The following is an 18,395-nucleotide window of genomic DNA, read 5'->3' as shown; positions in this document are numbered from 1 at the left end:
GGAGAATACTGTCTAAAACCAAGAGATGATAAAGACAAAATAATTATGAAGCAGATTGGAAGCACTGCCTGGAAGATGCCTGCTGGATGAGGTGAATGACCTGCTTGAGGACAGGATTAGATGTTGTGGCCCTGGCAACCATGGTACTAGTGATCAGAAACATGTCTACCACCTAGCAGGAGACAACATCTAAATGGGAACACACTAGCTTCTCTATATCAAACTCATCAGAGTCCAGACTGACGGGCAGCCAGGATAAGTGTCCACATTGGCATGGTGCCCAGTGAGGCAAAAATGGATGTCATGGTGATATTTGGACAGGAACAATGCCCACTGCTGCGACCTGTGGACCGCCTTATCAGGGACCTGGGTGTATGGACTGAATAACAAAACTAATGGCTTGTGGTCTGTAATGAGTTGGAATTTGGAGCCACACAATAATATGTGAAATTTGGTGAATGCGTGTGCAATGGCCAGGGCTTCCTTCTCAATCTGAGAATATTGTACCTGTGCTGGATTGAGAGTTGTGGACTTAAACACTAGTGACTGCTCCAAGCCATCTGCATTCTGATGGGCAAGGACAGCCCTCATACCGTATTTTGTTAGGCTCAAAAGTTGCTATACACAGTGTTCACCTAAGGCAGGCATTCAGATGGAAAAGACCTGGTCGCATGCCAGAGACCATGAAAACAAAGCACCTTTGTGAAGAAGGTACAGAGGGTACACAATGGTGGATGCCGTGGGAATGAACTAGTGGTAGTAGGCAATTTTATCCAAGAAATCCTGCAATTCATGCAATGGTGTGGGACATGTCAGGTCTGTGATGGCCATGACCAGACTCACCAGGAGTTGGACACCGTGCCGTGACATGGTGTGGGCCAAATGCTCAAGAGGGAAAAATTTAGTCATATGGAGTGCAACACAGGCTTATGGCCCAAAGGCTTTCAAAAAGGGCTTAGAGATTGTGCAGGTGATCACTCATAGTATGTCCGGTAACGACAACGTCATTCGGGCAGTTGAAACATTGCGGAAAAGCGGACATGACCTGTTCCAGATAGCATTAAAAATTGCGGGGCACTTGCCACACCAAACATTAACTGCTATAATTGATAAAGGCCAAACGGCATTTTAAGAACCAGGTATGCTTGGACTCCTCATCCAAGGTTTGATATGCTTTGGAAAGATCAAGTTTGGAGAAGAATTGACTCCCTCCTAAACAGTGAACAGCTCTTCTAGATGTGGCTTTGAGTATGTGTTGACCACAGACTGTGAATTCATGGTGACCTTAAAATCACCGCAAAGACACAATTTACCGGAGGCTTTCATCATGATAACAACTGGTATGGCCCATTCACTAGAGGAAATGGGAACCACAACTCTGACAGATGTGAGCTGATCCAGCTCCGCCTTGACGTTATATTTGAAGCTTTTGATAGATGGCCCAACGCTGGGGAAACTCTGATCTATCATATTGTGAGTGACAAGACGCACACAATGGCAACAGGGAGCAGCAGTTGGAACACTGTTTACATGCAGCATGGAAGCCGCCGGGTTGGCCAGGTTGCACACAACTTCTTCATCCTCTGCAGACACAGCAGACGCAGCCAGATCAATCCTGCACTGTCACGGCATTGCACTATGCTTCCAGCTGCTGCTCAGAAGCACATGAGGCCTCGTATGACTGGACAGTGGACAACACCTCATAGAGGGTAGGGTTTTCTAATTGGAGGGCCCATTGCCAGATTTCCTTATCCAGGGCAGAGCGGATTATAACATCGCGAACCATGTTGTTTGCATACACTCTTTTAACTTGGATGTGACAAAATGGCCCTTGCGACTAAGGCCATGGAGAGTCATGGCTCAGGCTCGATTAGACTGATGGGGTTGTTTCTTGCGTTGGTGGAATTCAACCCTAGCAGCTACAATGTGTATGTGGTGATAATAATAGGAAAACAACAACGAGCATAAATTGTCAAAAGACAACGAAGAAGGTTCCTGTAACGGAGCCAACTGCCGCAACACCTGATACAAAGAGGGAGAAATCCAGGACAAAAACACTGCACATCGTACCTCCGGGTCCACCATGTGGAAGGCATGGAAATGTTGTCATAGGCGGTGGTCGTATGCTTCCCAGTCTTCCGCTGCCTTGTCAAATGGCAGGAATGGAGGAGGAAACATAGCCAGAGATGTAAGAGGGGTAAGAGCAACATCGACACAGTCTGTCGCAAGACCATAAGAAGTTCTGTCTGTTATTGCACCAATGTTTGAAGCAGAGCTTCTATCTCCTATATTATAACAAGAAAAAGGTCACAACTGAATGCAAAAAGCGACTGCACAATGTAACATGTGAAAAATGGCATTACTCACTGCCAGAGTATTCTGTAACAGATAATAATGAACACAATGCTTTACTACTTCAAATATTTGATACGGAAAAACACTTGCCATGGGGTGGCTGCCCTATTAGTTCCAGTCACATCAGCTGAAGTAAACATCAGACTGCATGCAAAACTGGCCAGACCCAACCCTACAAGTCATCAGGCGTGTGGTAAAGTGCACTACGGAGAGGCTGCATACGTATCTGAGAGTAGGGATCCTCTGCCAGTACTGGCATCTTCTGTGGTGCACCATACAGCTGTGCACACAGACTGCATTTGTGGAATCTTATGCAGCTCACTACAAGGTATAATGTTAACTTTTTGAGCAGGTACTTTATGTCAATAAAACAGTTATTAATTTGATTAGTCAGAATATGTTAAAGTAAACTTTTCACTTAAAAAAAGGAGGTCGTCTGATAATCAGCGTCATCTTATACTCGGGTATATAGGTACACTATGTGATCAAAATCATCCAGATACCTAGACATGCTGGAATTCAGTATGGTGTTGCCCCACCCTTAGCCTTGATGACAGCTTCCACTCTTGCAGGCACACATTCAATCAGGTGCTGATGGGAATGGCAGCCCATTCTTCACAGAGTGCCGCACTGAGGAGAAGTATCGATGTTGGTCGGTGAGGCATGGCATGAAGTCAGTGTTTCAAAACATCTCAAATGTGTACTATAGGATTCAGGTCAGAAATCTGTGCAGGCCAGTCCATTACAGGAATGTTATTGTCATGTAACCACTCTGCCACTGGCCGTGCATTGTGAACAGGTGCACGATCGTGTTGGAAGATGCAGTCGCCATCCCCGAATTGCTCTTCAACATCGGGAAGCAAGAAGGTGCTTAATACATTAATGTAGGCCTGTGCTGTGATAGTGACACGCAAAACAAGAAGGGGTGTAACAAGACCACACCCTAACACCACATCCTCCGAATTTTACTGTTGACAGATGACGTTCATCGTGCATTCGCCATACCCCCTGCCATCGGATCGCCACATTGTGTACCATGATTCATCACTCCACACAATTTTTTTCCACTGTTCAATCATCCAATGTTTCTGCTTCGTACACCAAGCGAGGTGACGTTTGGCATTTACCGGCATGATGTGTGGCTTATGAGCAGCCACTCAACCATGAAATCCAAGCTTTCTCGCCTCCCGCCGAACTGTCACAGTACTTGCAGTGCATCCTGATGCAGTTTGGAATTCCTGTGTGATGGTCTGGATAGATGTCTGCCTATTACACATTACACCCTCTTCAATTGTCAGCAGTCTCTGTCGGTCAACAGACCAGGCCAGCCTGTACCCTTTTTTGCTCTATGTGTCCTTTCATGTTTCCACTTCACTATCACGTCAGAAGCAGTGGACCTAGGGATGTTTAGGAGTGTGTAAATCTCATGTGCAGATGTATGACACAAGTGACATAAAATCATAACTTACCTACAATCATCATAATTATTTGAGGACATGGCAAGAACATTGGTATTGGAGAGATTTTATTTTATTTTTATACCTCTACTTTCTTGTTAAATATTCATGGCAGCTTGGAAACTATCCTAAAAGAATCTCACTGGATATATTACAGTCGTAGTTTTATTATATCTGAATTATTAATTGGACTTTTAGTATCAATTTTTATTAAAAAGTACTCCTCATTTCTCTGTTATTTCCTACTTATATATATGTATTGTGTGTGAAGCCCTGTCTCTTGAGTTAAATAAGGATGTTTTCTTTGACATTTTAAAATTATTAACTTCAAGCAGATCTTTGTCAGAGAAATATTGTCAAACATCTAGCTTGCTAGGTCACCTCAGTGCCTTCATGTTGTGTGCTTGCCAAATGGTTTCTTACAAGTGCTTTCTGCGCTGTATATTTCATTATTGTATTTATTCTGGTATTAAAATTTGTGCTATCTTTTTATTCTGAACCAATAACTTGCATTTAAAATTTTGTGTTGTAATGTCATATTTGATCTCATAAACAATGGGAAATATGTTTGTTTTGAAAGAATCTATTACTTTTCTTTCTCCTATGTGTTTGTAATTATTATGTAGTCATATTCCTTTTCTGATTTATTTGTTACAGATAATTTACTCATGAAGTATAGTGTTATTGTGTTGGATGAGGCTCATGAAAGAACAGTTCACACTGATGTACTTTTTGGTATTGTCAAGCAGGCACAGAAAACACGCAAAGAAAGGGGTCTCAAACCACTCAAAGTAAATAGCTTTTTTTCATATTTAGAAGTTTTGTAAAAAATGAAAACAGTTATGTATTTTGTTTTTGAACTCCACATGTAGTTGAAATGTACTGGAAGTTAGGTATTTTTTCTCTTTCTTGGAGAACCTGCAAGAAAATCAAAGGAAAATTAAATGTTGAACATAACTAAGAGTAATCACCAAAAAACTCAGCTAATGTTTTACATTTTAATGAGTAGTTCACTTTTTCTTTTAAACCAATAGCATATGAATTTCATACTTACTATTTGGTGACTTTATTTCTCTGCTTTTTTTCATTTTTGGAAGAGACAACATACATTATAACCTTTTACAGATACTAGTAATGTCTGCTACTATGGATGTAGACCACTTTAGCAACTACTTTGGGAATGTACCAATATTGTATCTTGAAGGCAGACAACACCCAGTGAAGATATTTCACACCATCCAACCTCAGGAAGATTATGTGTTTAGCTCCTTGGTGACCATCTTCCAGATTCACAGGGAAGCTCCAGCCAAGTAAGGACCCAACTTTTAGATGCATTCAAATTTACTAGATTATAAAAGAAAAATATATCTCATCCAACATACAGAAATATGTCACAACTGATGTGACTCATTTTATTGTGACACAAGGAATGACACTGGACATTATCATCATAGTTTTAGCTATATAATTTAGTCCAATCGAGAATATACATCAAACCTAAGCTAATTAATTCAGCTACACACTGAACGTATTTGGGCTTCGCGTTTACTCTGTTACATAGTAAGTTCTTTTTTACATTTGTTTCTTGACTAGAGAAAAGCCATTGTGCCTGTGATAATAAACAGGAGAGACTGTATTGTATAAAGTAATGTAAATTAATAACAGAATGCTAATTTTACTACTCTACTGAGCATGTGGATTTTCAGGATACAACAGAACTCATCAAAATAAATATCTCTTGGTAGTGTAAAGTTAACACTACCAGAGATTGTCAGTGGCATACTCAGTGTGGCACCATGATGAGGGCAAACTGATATAATTTCTTAAGCATCTTAACACCATTCATTAAAAATTAAATTTACTGTGAAACAGGGAATGAATGGCCATGTACCGCTTTTTTATATGATAGTTTGACATAAGGATGGAGGGATTTTAAGGCATTGTGTGTACTGTAAGGACATCCATACCAGTTTATACTTGCAGGTCTCGTGTAGTATCCGATGATGATATCCTAGAGGGTGAACTGGTAAACTTGAAAAAGGTATTCAGCACAAGTGGATACACAAAATATCAAATTAGAGAATTATGAAAGCAAAAAGGTCAAAACAACCAAAGGAAGAGCAAGATGAAAGATGTAAAGTCTACGACCTTATTACCATGTGTGAGAAATGTTTATCAGAAATATCCAGAATAATGAGGAAGCATAAAGTCAATGGGATCTTACTCCAGCAAAGATGGCAGCTCTTCTGCAATCTGTGAAAGATATCTGCTTTTATGAGAGGCGAGTACACATGAAATTCCTTGTCAATGTTGTGAAAGGTACATGAGACAAACAGTACAGACTGCACAAGAATGAAGCATTGAATACCAGTGAGACACCCGCATTCTGCAGCCCAACAAATTTGCAGTGAATGAATATTATATAGCCACTGACCATTCCATGAATTAAGGGAAAGTCAAGAAACTCAATGTAGTTTCATCCTATTGGGATTCGGTTATCAAGGAAGCCGTGGAAATATAATTAACAGACCACCTGCTCCATTGAGATGAGGATTTCCAGCTCAACAAATCACATAAGCCACACATTTTACATCTGCTTTCAGAGGAATTACTGTTTATAAGTAGCAGCGCATGAAGGGAGTAGCAATCTGGATGGTCGGGGTAATGAAGAGGCTGGGAATGAGAGGGGGAGGGATAGCAGGGTAGGGTTGGAGGACAGTAAAGTGGTGCTTGTGGAATCATATGTGGATAAGGTGGGGAGGGGGAAGGGTAGCTTGGAGCAATAAGGAGGTTAGACGGATTTGGGAGGGGGGGGGGGGGGGGAATCAGTGGAAAAGAAGAGAAATAAAAAGACTGTGGGTGCATTTGTAGGTTAGACGGCTGCCTAATGCTTGACAGATTCCAAACCTACAACCTCCTTCCTGGTCACCATGACCAACCATGCCCTTGCCTATTATTGCTCCTCCTTTGAAGGCATCGCCTACAAACAAATCCAGGGGGCACCCACATGGCACCATCCTATGCCAAACTATTCATGGGCCATCAAGAGGAATCCTTTCTAACCATCCAGAATCCCAAACCCCTCACCTGGTTCAGAATCATTGATGACATCTTTGTGATCTGGATCCAGAGTAAGGACATCCTATTCACATTCCTCCAGAACTTCAGCAACTTATCCCACATTTGCTTCACCTGGTCCTCCTCAACCCAACAAACCACCTTCCACGATGTTGACCTTCACCTCCAAGATGGCAACGTTAGTACCTCTGCCCAAATCAAGCCCACCAAGCACCAGCAATGCCTCCATTTCGACAGCTGCCACCCATTCCATACCAAGAAGTCCCTTCCATACAGCCTAGCCACCCATGGCCATCACATCTATAGTGACAAGCTGACCCTCTCTGAAACATACCAAGTGTCTCACTGAGGCCTTCACAGACTGTAATTACCCTCACAACATTGAACAGAAATAGTTATCGTGTGCCTTATCTCTCAAGTCACCCCCACCTCCGCCTCCCAGAGTCTTCCATCTGCCACAGAGGAGCATTTCTCTTGTGACTCAGTACCACCCAGGACTGGAGCAACTTAATCACATTGTTCACCAGGGTTTCAACTACGTCTCATCATGCTTTGAAATGAGAAATGTCCTATTCATTATCCTTTCCACCCCTCCTACAGTGGTATTCCACTGCCCTTTGAATCTACACAATATTTTCATCTGTCTCTACACAACCCCTGTTCCCAACCCCTTGCCTGATGGCTCATATCCGCATTATAAACCTAGATGTAAGAAGTGTCCCACTCATTCTCCCTTCACCACCTACTCCAGTCCTGTCTAAAGCATCACCTATCCCATGAAAGGGAGAGCTACCTGTGAAACTAGTTATATGATCTACAAGCTAAGCTGAAATCACTGTGCTGCATTCTATGTGGGCATGACAACCAACAAGCTGTCTGTCCACATGAATGGCCACTGACAAACTGCGGCCAAGAAAGAGCTGGACCATCCAGTTACTGCAGCATAGTTCATTTTAATGTCTGCTTCGCAGCCTATGCTATCTGGATCCTTCATACCAAAACCAGCTTTTCTGAAGGGTGCAGGTGGGAACTCTCCCTGGAATATCTCTACATTCCCATAACCCTCCTGGCCTCAGCCTTTGTTAGACAAGCTGCCTGTTCGCATGAATGGCCGCAGACAAACTGTGACCAAGAAACATCCACTGCCTTTGCTATGTCTCTGCCTAACTAACCGATGTAAAATTTGCCACAGTCAGAACAGGTGAATTTGTATACCCCACTGTTGGCTAATAACAAGATTTTATCTTTGCTGTTAAAAACATACTGGGCTGTCGTGTTCCTAACAGAGTAGGAAAGCCTATACTCGCAGGTTTGCAGTGCTTTGGCTACTATCTGTGATACCTCACCTAGAAATTGTAGTGCACACCATGTCTTGCAGACAGTGGAGGGGAAGCAGGAGGGGCATAGAGGAGGGGTATAATTTTCCGTTTTTGATGCCTGTGCAAGATGTGGTCAATAAGAATTGGACTGTAGCCATTGGCTGTGGCAATAAATTTTATTGTATCTAACTCTGCTTTAAAAGCGTCTCTGGACATGGGGATAGATATGAGACGGTGTACTACTGAATGGAAACTGCATCTTTGTGAGCTATGGTGTGTTGTGAGCAAGAAGGTATTACTGTATCTGTAGTTGTAGGTTTTCTGTAAATTTTGAAATAATGTGTGTGTGTACTGATGTCAGTGGTGAGATCTAAGAAGTTTATGGATCTGGTACCAATCTCCCTTGTGAACTGGATATTTTTATGTTGACTGTTTAGGTTTTTCAAAAATGTGTTGAGTTGTCTTGTAGTACCAGTCCACATATACAGGACATCATCTACATATCTAAACCAGTATTGATATTTGCACTCAGAGTTTCTGTTTTTAGAAAATTTTGTTCAAAATGGTCCATAAGTATTTCAGCCAACAGTGGACTAAGAGCGGAACCCATAGCTAAGCTATCCAATTGTTTATAAAGAGTCCCTTGGAACTGGAAATAGTTCTGTACCAAGCATGTCTGAGTGGCTAGTCTCAAGTCATTCAGTTCCACAAGATTGACATTAGACTTGTGCATCAGCGCTGTGACAAATTTTACATCGGTCGGTCAGGCAGAGACATAGCAACTAGGCTGGCTGAACATGAACGCAGCTGGAGGTTGCAGAATTCTGACTCCGCATTTGCTGAGCATGTACTGAGTGAGGGTCATAACTACCAGCCAGTGTCCCGTGTACTTCTTAGCAAACAAAGGCCATAAAATCAACCTGCTGGAAGCCCGGGAAATTAACAAACATCTTGCTCACAGTTCAGATCTAATCCTAAATGACCAGACACAGCTCAACACTTCCCCTCTCCTAAACTTCATGTAATCATCTCTTTTGTTCATTACTTCCCACACCGTATGGTCCTACATATTTTCATTTTCCTGTCTTCATTAAGTTCTTTTGTTTTATTGAAGTTGTCTCTGTATTCCATATAGACTGTAGTTTCAATAGTTAAGGCTTTCTTTTTACTGGTACTTGCATTACTGTCCATATTTAACACCTCTTGTAGTTGTCTCATCAAATATTGTTCATACTTCACTTTGTTCATCTATTTAATGCAGACTGATACATATTCACTGTTTTGAATATAATGTTAATGTTAAGATGCAGTACCACCACACTCTCAAAGATTGCATTTACTGTAGGTTCCCTCAAACACTTCCATTTTCCTGCATTTATTTATTTCTGTTTATCTTACTGATATTGCTCAAGTTCCTTATATATTCTGTAGTTACATTGATAATGGTCTCTTCTTTTAATTGGTTTGTGTATCATTCTCCTTGTTTCGTACCTCCTGATGTAGCCTTGTCTAGTACTTATTTTATTTGTTTATTAATAGAAACTGTTATGTAGGCATGTGGTTCCTATTTTTATTAAAGGTTTTCTTGCCTACTCCATTGTTATTTATTTACTTTCAATTTTTACTTTTTCATTGCATTACCACCACACTGTCAAATATGTTACTTACTGTATGTTTCTACTTCCGTTTAGATGTGTTACTTCTCTTCCAATGTTGTTTGCAAACATTGCAACTTCTTTGGTGACAATACTCAGTAAATGTCTGAAGATGGCCTTGTAAGCCAAAAACCAGTTAACACAATAAAAGTAATATTGTAGAACAAAAGCAAACTGGTTCTTTTCATTTATTATGTTAATTTCATTCATTCATTCATTCAACAAGAATTTTTATGGGTACACTAACATAACCTTACCTAAACACAGTGTTGAGCACATTAAAACCAAATAATTGTAATCATCAGCTGTTCCTGTGCCACCAGAGACCTAATTCAATATTGGTCATTTAGCAACCAGTTTGTCTCTGTTTAACTGTAATAGATGTTGTTCATAGTGTATCAGATTTTGGCTCAGCATGCTCTCTAAAGTGCATATTGGTCTGCATCCCTTCCACGTAAGTTTCTCATAACAAAATCCATGAAGATTGTTATTTTATTGATACTAACAACTGCACAGTATGAATTTGTGCAATGTACATTGGAATCTACCCTGATTAATCATAATAAGCTTCACTAAGATGTAATTAAGACCCCGCACTCCAGTCCAGCCATCCCAGTTTAAAGAACAAGGCTGGAAACTTTAGAGACATACCTCATGCACCACTAGTGACAAGAAAGTTTCAGAATTTTTATTATGTATCACTAAAGACAAAACCTAAGAACAAAAGCAGGATGTTTTTGAGTGCAGTGCAGTAGTTATCATAAGATTATAATGTATGCTATTACCAGCCAGCTAAGGAATTATGTTAGTAGGGCTAAAATCACATTTTGAATACATGATTTTGATTAATAGTACCATTGTGTGTATAAAACAGTTTGATTTGATTTTTTTGTTAAGCTAAAAGTGTATTCTTTGGCGTGCAAAACTAACAAAATGTGTCAACATTCTTGTTCTATTTCAGTCATGACATTTTAGTGTTCTTGACGGGTCAGGAGGAAATTGAATCAATGGCTCATCACATACGTCTTATAGCACGGGTCAGTTGCAGCTTCTGTGAAATATTATAGATACATTTGTATTATTTTATGGAATTTGCATGTATTTTTAATAATTTTATTTGGTGTAACTTTGTATTATTTATCTCTGTGTATTATTATTATCATTATATTTATTAATCAATGGAAAATCCAGGTAGGAATATCAAAAATGTAGGAAAAGACAGAGTGTTACTTACTGTAAGGAAGGACATCATGTTGCAGACAGGCACAATTAAAAGACACTCACATAATCCTTTTGGCCAGTCAGTAAAAAATATGCACACACACACACACACACAACCTCCAACTCCAGCATCTCAGGCCGGAATGCAACATTACATGCGATGCAAGCAATAATCTGGAGGGTGCAGAGAAGGGGAAGGGATGGTAGTGTAGAGGTGAGGAGAGAGATGAACGCTGTCTGGTGGAGTGTGCAAGGACTAGACTGCCAGCAGGCAGTGTCAGGAGTGTGTGGGGCAGTGAGATGGTGAAAAAAAAATGAGCAAAAAGGGAGAAGAGTGGGGAAAGATGGGTGGAAGCATTGGTAGAGGGTTGCAAATAAACAGTGTGGGAGATGACAATGGGGAGAAGAAGATAGAATAGAGGGGGTGGAAACTGTTGGGTGGAGAGTGTGGGGACAGTAAGTCATCATAGATTGAGGCCGGCATAATTATGGGAGTGGAGAATGTGTTACAAGGATAACTCCCATTTGCACAGTTCAGAAAAGCTGGTGGTGGAGGGAAGGACCCAGATGTCTCAGGTAGTGAAGCAGCCATTGAAATCAAGTGTGTTATGTTCAGCTGCATATTGTGCAATAGGGTAATCTATTTCGCATTTGAATGTATATAAACAAATCTCAGCACAGCCACAGGCACCTGCATGCCATCCTCCTATGCCAACCTTTTTACAAGCCATCTAAAGGAGACATCATGGCACAGGCATCCCAAACCACCTCTGCTTAAGATCCTACTACTCTGCAATCTCTACTCTGTACATGACATCTCTGAAATTGAATCCCTTGCTCTCCAGTACCTGGAAGAGCTTTGCAGCACTACCTCCACAAGTTATCCAACCTGCTGACATCCTACTGCTGCCTTGGGCCGACACTATACAACCTCTATTGTACCCAGTGTTCCTCCTCGTAGCAGCTAAATCCTGCCTAACCAACCTTTACAGCTTGTTACAGCCCCAAAAGAGCCCTACTACCAACTCTCCGCCATATCTAGAGACAAAACCTTCCCGTAACACTGTTGTTAACCTTTCCACCAAAACCGTCAGCTCCACAGCAGTTTCAGTCCTATCCAAAGGCATCACCTTTAGCCCTACACCCAAATTTAACAATGCTGGACTTGCCAAAGACGTACTCTCCTTCTCCCGATCCCTGCAATGGGAGCATTCCTTTGCAGCCAATCCCTCCAACCAGAACCCCCTAATTCCTACATTGAGCCCTGCCTCTTCCAGTTCGTACTACCATCTAACTGAGATCCTCCCCCCTCCCACTCCTTTGCAGCCAATCCCTCCAACCAGAACCCCCTAATTCCAACATTGAGTCCTGCCTCTTCCAGTTCATACCACCATCTAACTGAAATCCTCCCCTCTCCCACCTAATCACCTGCTGGTCACCTTCCAGAAATCCTTTACCTATAATTTAGCCTTGCCCAGGTGCCTTCCTCAGAGCACCGACCTTTCAGTAGAAGAAAGGAAATCAGTGCATAGCCTCAAAACAAATCCTGACCTAATCATCCTACCTTCAGGCAACGGTTCCACTACTGTTGCTATGAATCACAGTGACTACCTGGCAGAAGGTCTCCGCCATTTATCTGACTCCTCCACCTATAAACTCAGCCGGAGTGATCCAATCCCAAAAGTCCAACACAAACTCCAATCCCTGCCTAAAGCCTTAGGCCTCTCCCAGAACATCTCCCCTGAATCCATTTCCTTCCTCACCCTTATGATACCCGACACACTCACCTTCTACATGTTCCCCAAAATCCACAAACCCAACAATCCTGGCCGTCCTGTTGTGGCTGGTTATGGTACCCCCACTGAAAGAATTTCAGCCCCCATTGACCAACACCTCCAATCAGTTACCTGCAATCTAGCATCCCAAGTCAAAGACACCAACCACTTCCTTCAGCGACTCTCCACTATCCCCACCCCGTTATCTCCTGGATACCTACTCATCATTCTTGACGCCACCTCCCTATACATCAACATCCCTCATACCCATGGTCTTACCACTATTGAACACTACTTTTCCCAACGTCCTTCAGACTCCAAACCCACTACCTCATTCTTCATACACCTTACTGACTTTTATCCTACCCACAACTACATCTCATTTGAAGGGAAGTTATATGAACATATCCACAGCAAAGCCATAGGCACTCACTTGGCACCCTCCTATGCCAACCTTTTTATGGGCCTTCTAGAGGAGACCTTCCTCATCTCCTGAACTACCAAACTCCTAGTCTGGTTCAGGTTCATTGATGAGATCTTCACAATCTGTGCACAGGGCCATGCCAGGGCCAGGGTTTCTTCACAACCCCATCTGCTTCATGTATTCCTTCTCAACCCAGCGTGCACCTTCCTAGATGTTGACCCTCTCCTCTCCAATGGCTCCATCCCCACCTTTGTCCACATTAAAACCACCAACAGTACCTGCATTTTGACACTATCCTCCCTTTCACACCAAAAAATCTCTCCCATATAGCCTGGTCACCTGAGGACAGTGTATCTGCTGTGACAAAAAGTCCCTTACTCAATAAGCTGAGGGTCTCACCAAGGCCTTCACAGACAGGCACTATCCTCCAGACATAGTCTGCTAACAGATCTCCCTTGCCATTTCCCCTCTCACCCCCTATCTTCCCACCACCTTCAAGAACCAGCCACAAAGGATTGTCCCCTTTATCACCCAGTACCACCCCAGTCTTTAACAACTGAACCACATCCTTCGTCAGGGCTTTGATTACTTTCCTTTGCCAGGGCTTTGATTACTTATCATAGTGTCCTGAAATGAGGGACATCCTACCCGAGATACTTCCAACACCTTCTGAATTGCTGTTCTGTCACACACCCAACCTCCATAACATCCTAGTCTACCCCTAAGCCACTCCTCATCCCAACCCCTTGCCACAAGGATAATTTCCCTGTGGAAGACCCATGTGCAAAACCTGCCCAACCCACCCACCCAGCACTTCTTATTCCAGTCCAATCGCAGGTTTATCCTACCCCATTAGGGGCCGGGCCACCTGCGAAAGCAGCCACATCATTTACCAGCTTTGCTGCAATCATTGCACAGCTTTTTATTTGGTATGACTATCAAGCAGTTGTCTGCCAGAATGAATATCCACTACCAAATAGTGGCCAAGAGCAAAGTAGACCACCCTGTCACACAACATGCAGCTGAACATAACACACTTGATTTCAATGGCTGCTTCACTACCCCATCGATCTTGATTCTACCCTCCACCACCAGCTTTTCTGAACTGTGCAGATGGAAGTTATCCTTACAACACATTCTCCACTCCCGTAATTATCCCGTCCTCAACCTACAGTAAAATACTGCCCCACACCCTCCACCCAATAGTTTCCACCCGTTCTATCCTATCATCTCCTCACCATTGTCATCTCCCACCCTGTTTATTTGCAGCCCTTTGCCAATGCATCTGCCTGTCTTTCCCCGCTCCTCTCCTTTTTATCTCCTAATTTTCCCCACCTCCCTGGTCCACAACCTCCTGTTGCTGCGCCTGCTGGCAGTGTAGCCCCTGCACACTCCACCAGACAGCATTCCTCTCTCTCCCCACCCTACACTAATATCCCTTCCCCTTCTCTGCCCCCTCAGATTGCTGCTTGCATCCCACGTGATTTTGCATTCTGGCCCGAGATGCTGGAGTTGGAGGTTTTTTTGTGTGTGTGTGTGTGTGTGTGTGTGTGTGTGTGTGTGTGTTTGTTTGTTTTACTGATGAAAGCTGCGGCTGAAAGCTTTATGTGAGTGTCTTATAATAGTGCCTGTCTGCAACTTGACATGTCTTCCTTACAGTAAGTAGAAATCTGTCTTTTTCTACATTGTTACTATTATTATTATTTGTAGGATTTCCTTGTGTTTTATATGTTTGGTTCCAGTCATAGATTGCTTTAACATTATTTATCTTTCATGATATCTTAAATATTTACTCTCTACTTTCGGTCATATGACGAAGCTTCATTATTGGCTTTCTGTTATGCTGATGGCCACCTTTTTACAATTTTTTTAGTTAGTTTCACAAAGCTCCTTCATGAATTTAACGTTTGTGGATATCATTCTGTCTTTTGAAATAAACTGTTTGATTGTCTCACTTAACATTCACACATTATTGCAAAATCTCAGAATTCTTAAATCATCATTAAGTGGCGTTATGCATCAATGGATGTGTCTCATGGGGAAAGAAAAGACTATTGTAGATTGTAGCATTGGCTTATCATTTTCATAAAGGATAGAAACTAAGATCAAACAAAAGAAGAATTTTACAGATGTAATACTTAAGTGACTGGCACAGGGAAAGAGGTCATGAAAATCAGGTAGAAAATGCAATAATAGTGTAGTGGATACAACAGAATTACATTACGAAATGGAGTAAAATTGAGAAATGGCAAATAAAAAATGAAATGTGGAACATTTTACACAGTGCATGAGAGTATATCGAGTTTCATAATTTTTGTAGGTTGGGGATAACTTTTCTGTAAAATAGTTATTTCACTCCTTGTATTATGTATTAATTGCTATGTACTTGCAAGCCCATGCTCTCTCTCTCTCTCTCTCTCTCTCTCTCTCTCTCTCTCTCTGTATCTATCTATCTATTTCTATCTCCCTCTCCCTCTCTCTTACTATTCAGCTCATTGGTCTTTCTTATATTATTTGTTGATAATTTTTGCTTAACTTCTGTGTCCTTTTCTCTTGTACTCCTTCCATTTCTGATCTTCTTCTTTAAGTTTGTCATTACTTTTTCCCCACTACAGCACATCAGTTTTGGTGTTACTTTTAAATATTTGTGAAGTACCTCCCTTAGATTATAAACTGTAATATCTTACAATATCATTCAGTGCTTTTTTATTATGTATATATGCTTCTCTGCAACTCCATGTCATACATTTGTGCAGTGACAGAAATTGAATATGTTACATGATGAATAATCAACCTGATATTTATTAAACTTTGTGGAGATGTTCATCACATCATGGGTATCAAATGATTACACTTTCACTTCATCCAGAACTGATGTCCATCATCAAGAGCAGTATAAGTTGTGACCGTACGGGCACAAAAACATCCTAGTGTTTGTGGTGGTGTGGAAGCAAACAGCCTCAGAATGTCATCTTGAGAAATATCATATCATGCCTGAAAATGCATGCTATATCTGTTCACGAAGATTGCCAACTGGAGTAAAGCATGTTTTCCCATCATATCCCTGAAGTGCTCTTTGAGTGACAAATCAGGAGGCAAGGCTGGCCAATCACGGATCCATAAATTCCTCAAGGCAATTGTGGTGTGAACTGCAGTGTGGGGTCTTGCATCATCCTTCTGGTCGTGAATGGTATGATAGCAGGGTTTGCCACTCTTACCATACACTAATGAATATTCAGCCTCCCTTCAACAATTATGAAATCAGTCCTGTTGCCAGTAGCAACCCACACCATGATTTCAGGAGTCCAAACGGCATGAACTCTCAAGAATAGCTGCTTACTGTGACCTTCAACCAGGCCATCCCTGATCTGTTGATGTTGATCTGACCACTACAGACATAGGTGAGACTATTCTCTGAACACCACATAAAGCCACTAAATGTCCAATTGACAGGCTCTAGACCAAGAAAATCTCTGTTGTCCTTGGTATGCTGTCAGCAGTAAACAATGCACAGCGACCAAAGATCTCAACCCAACTTCCAGTTGTAGGTTCCCGATGGGTCATGTTGGTATTCGGCCTCTAAGCTCTGCTTGGACATCAGCTGTTGCCATCCATCTATTTTCAGAGCCAGTCGACCAACCTTGCCTCTTCTTGTGGTGTCATCCTTCAGGATGACCACTTGCATACCCTTCTTGCCACAGTTGCCCTCAATCTGTCTTGTCACTTCTAGTTCTATAGTCATTGCACTACAGCAAACAGTGAGTGTGATCTCTTGATATGATGTTCCTCATGTCAATGATTAATTTTCTATTTGTGTCTGAAAATGGCAATAAACTGGATATGCATGTCCTCTGGACATGCTTGTTCTGATCTGCACCTGGAAAGTTCTAGTAACACATTGCATACGGCTCACATGGATGTGTGTGTGCGAGATTCTTACTGAGCTATTTGTGGACAATTTTTCTGATGTTCCAAATGATTCAGATGATGTTAGTGATAGTGGTAGTGGAAGTGAAGAAGAAAACAAAATGGCTATAATCAACAAAAGTGAAATAACTGTGAACGATGTAAATGATGAAGCTTCTGACAGTGAAAGTTGGCTGGAGAAGGACAAGATCATCATTTTAGGAACATTTAGAGGAATTCCAAGTGTAAAAATTCTTCCCAGTGTGATCAATAGCATTATAAGCACTGTGGAATTTAGGAGATGAATTGTTTGCCCAGAAGTCGACACAATGAAACTTGTATTACAAACAAAACAAAAACCATTTACATGTGGCAAATAAAAAAAAAAAAAGATTATTTGAAGGACTATAGGTCAACAGATTCTCTAACAGAGACACCGATTTTTGGCAAGCTAATGAGCAGAAGTCTGTTTGGGCAGAAATGGGAATCATGGCATTTCAATTACAATTGCTTACAGAGCGGTCAGGAAAAGAGACCCTAAAAAACTGAACCAGTGCTCTAAGTGCATACTAGATAAATTTCAGACCTTATGCAAACCTGAATAGGAGCTTTCTCTGGATGAAGCAATGAGACCATGGAGAGGGCGGCTTTGTTCTGGACATACAATGCTGGAAAAGTTATCAGACACTGTTTGTTTGTTCGTATGGATTGCGAAAGTGTAAGTGTATATATCTTCAGTCCCAAAAAATATTCTGGGAAACGAAAAAAGCTTCAAGACACTATTTTTCATGTACTTCCACCTCATCTTGGCATGTGGCACCACATTTATCAAGACAATTATTACAACATTACAGCCGAAACACTTCTAGAAAGGAATCATGAGTTTGTGGTACCACATGAATCAATAGAGGTCTCCCTCAGTGTCTACGAATAGAAGCCAAATCTCTAAAGAAAGGTGACACTACATTTGGAAGACAAGGTGACATTTTGCTGCAGTTATGGAAAGCTAAAACTGAGGTGAGAATGATAACAATAATTCATGATGCATCCATGGCTGCAACAGGGAAAAAACACAACAGTGGGAAATTATGCAGAAACCAAAATATATTGTGATGTACAATAAATTTATGAAAGACATGGACAGAGCTGATCAACATATTCTGTATTTTAGGGTAATGTGAAAAACCAAAAAAATGGTGAAGTAA

The 18,395-nt window shown here is 41.5% G+C and overlaps 1 protein-coding gene across 2 annotated transcripts in view; it reads left to right on the top strand.

The window, feature by feature from the left end:
- Nucleotides 1–18,395, top strand: part of LOC126162196 (ATP-dependent RNA helicase DHX33) — a 135,088-nt gene that overhangs the window by 68,597 nt on the left and 48,096 nt on the right. For both annotated transcript variants that reach the window (XM_049918525.1, XM_049918526.1), the window contains 3 exons: nt 4,470–4,603; nt 4,938–5,122; nt 10,826–10,901. In XM_049918525.1, coding sequence (XP_049774482.1) covers nt 4,470–4,603; nt 4,938–5,122; nt 10,826–10,901 — 395 coding nt within the window. The remainder of the gene's footprint in view (nt 1–4,469; nt 4,604–4,937; nt 5,123–10,825; nt 10,902–18,395) is intronic.

The sequence above is a fragment of the Schistocerca cancellata genome, chromosome 2 (assembly GCF_023864275.1).
Source record: "Schistocerca cancellata isolate TAMUIC-IGC-003103 chromosome 2, iqSchCanc2.1, whole genome shotgun sequence".
NCBI classification, from domain to species: Eukaryota; Metazoa; Arthropoda; class Insecta; order Orthoptera; family Acrididae; genus Schistocerca; species Schistocerca cancellata.
This window is presented reverse-complemented; position numbering and strand designations above follow the sequence as displayed.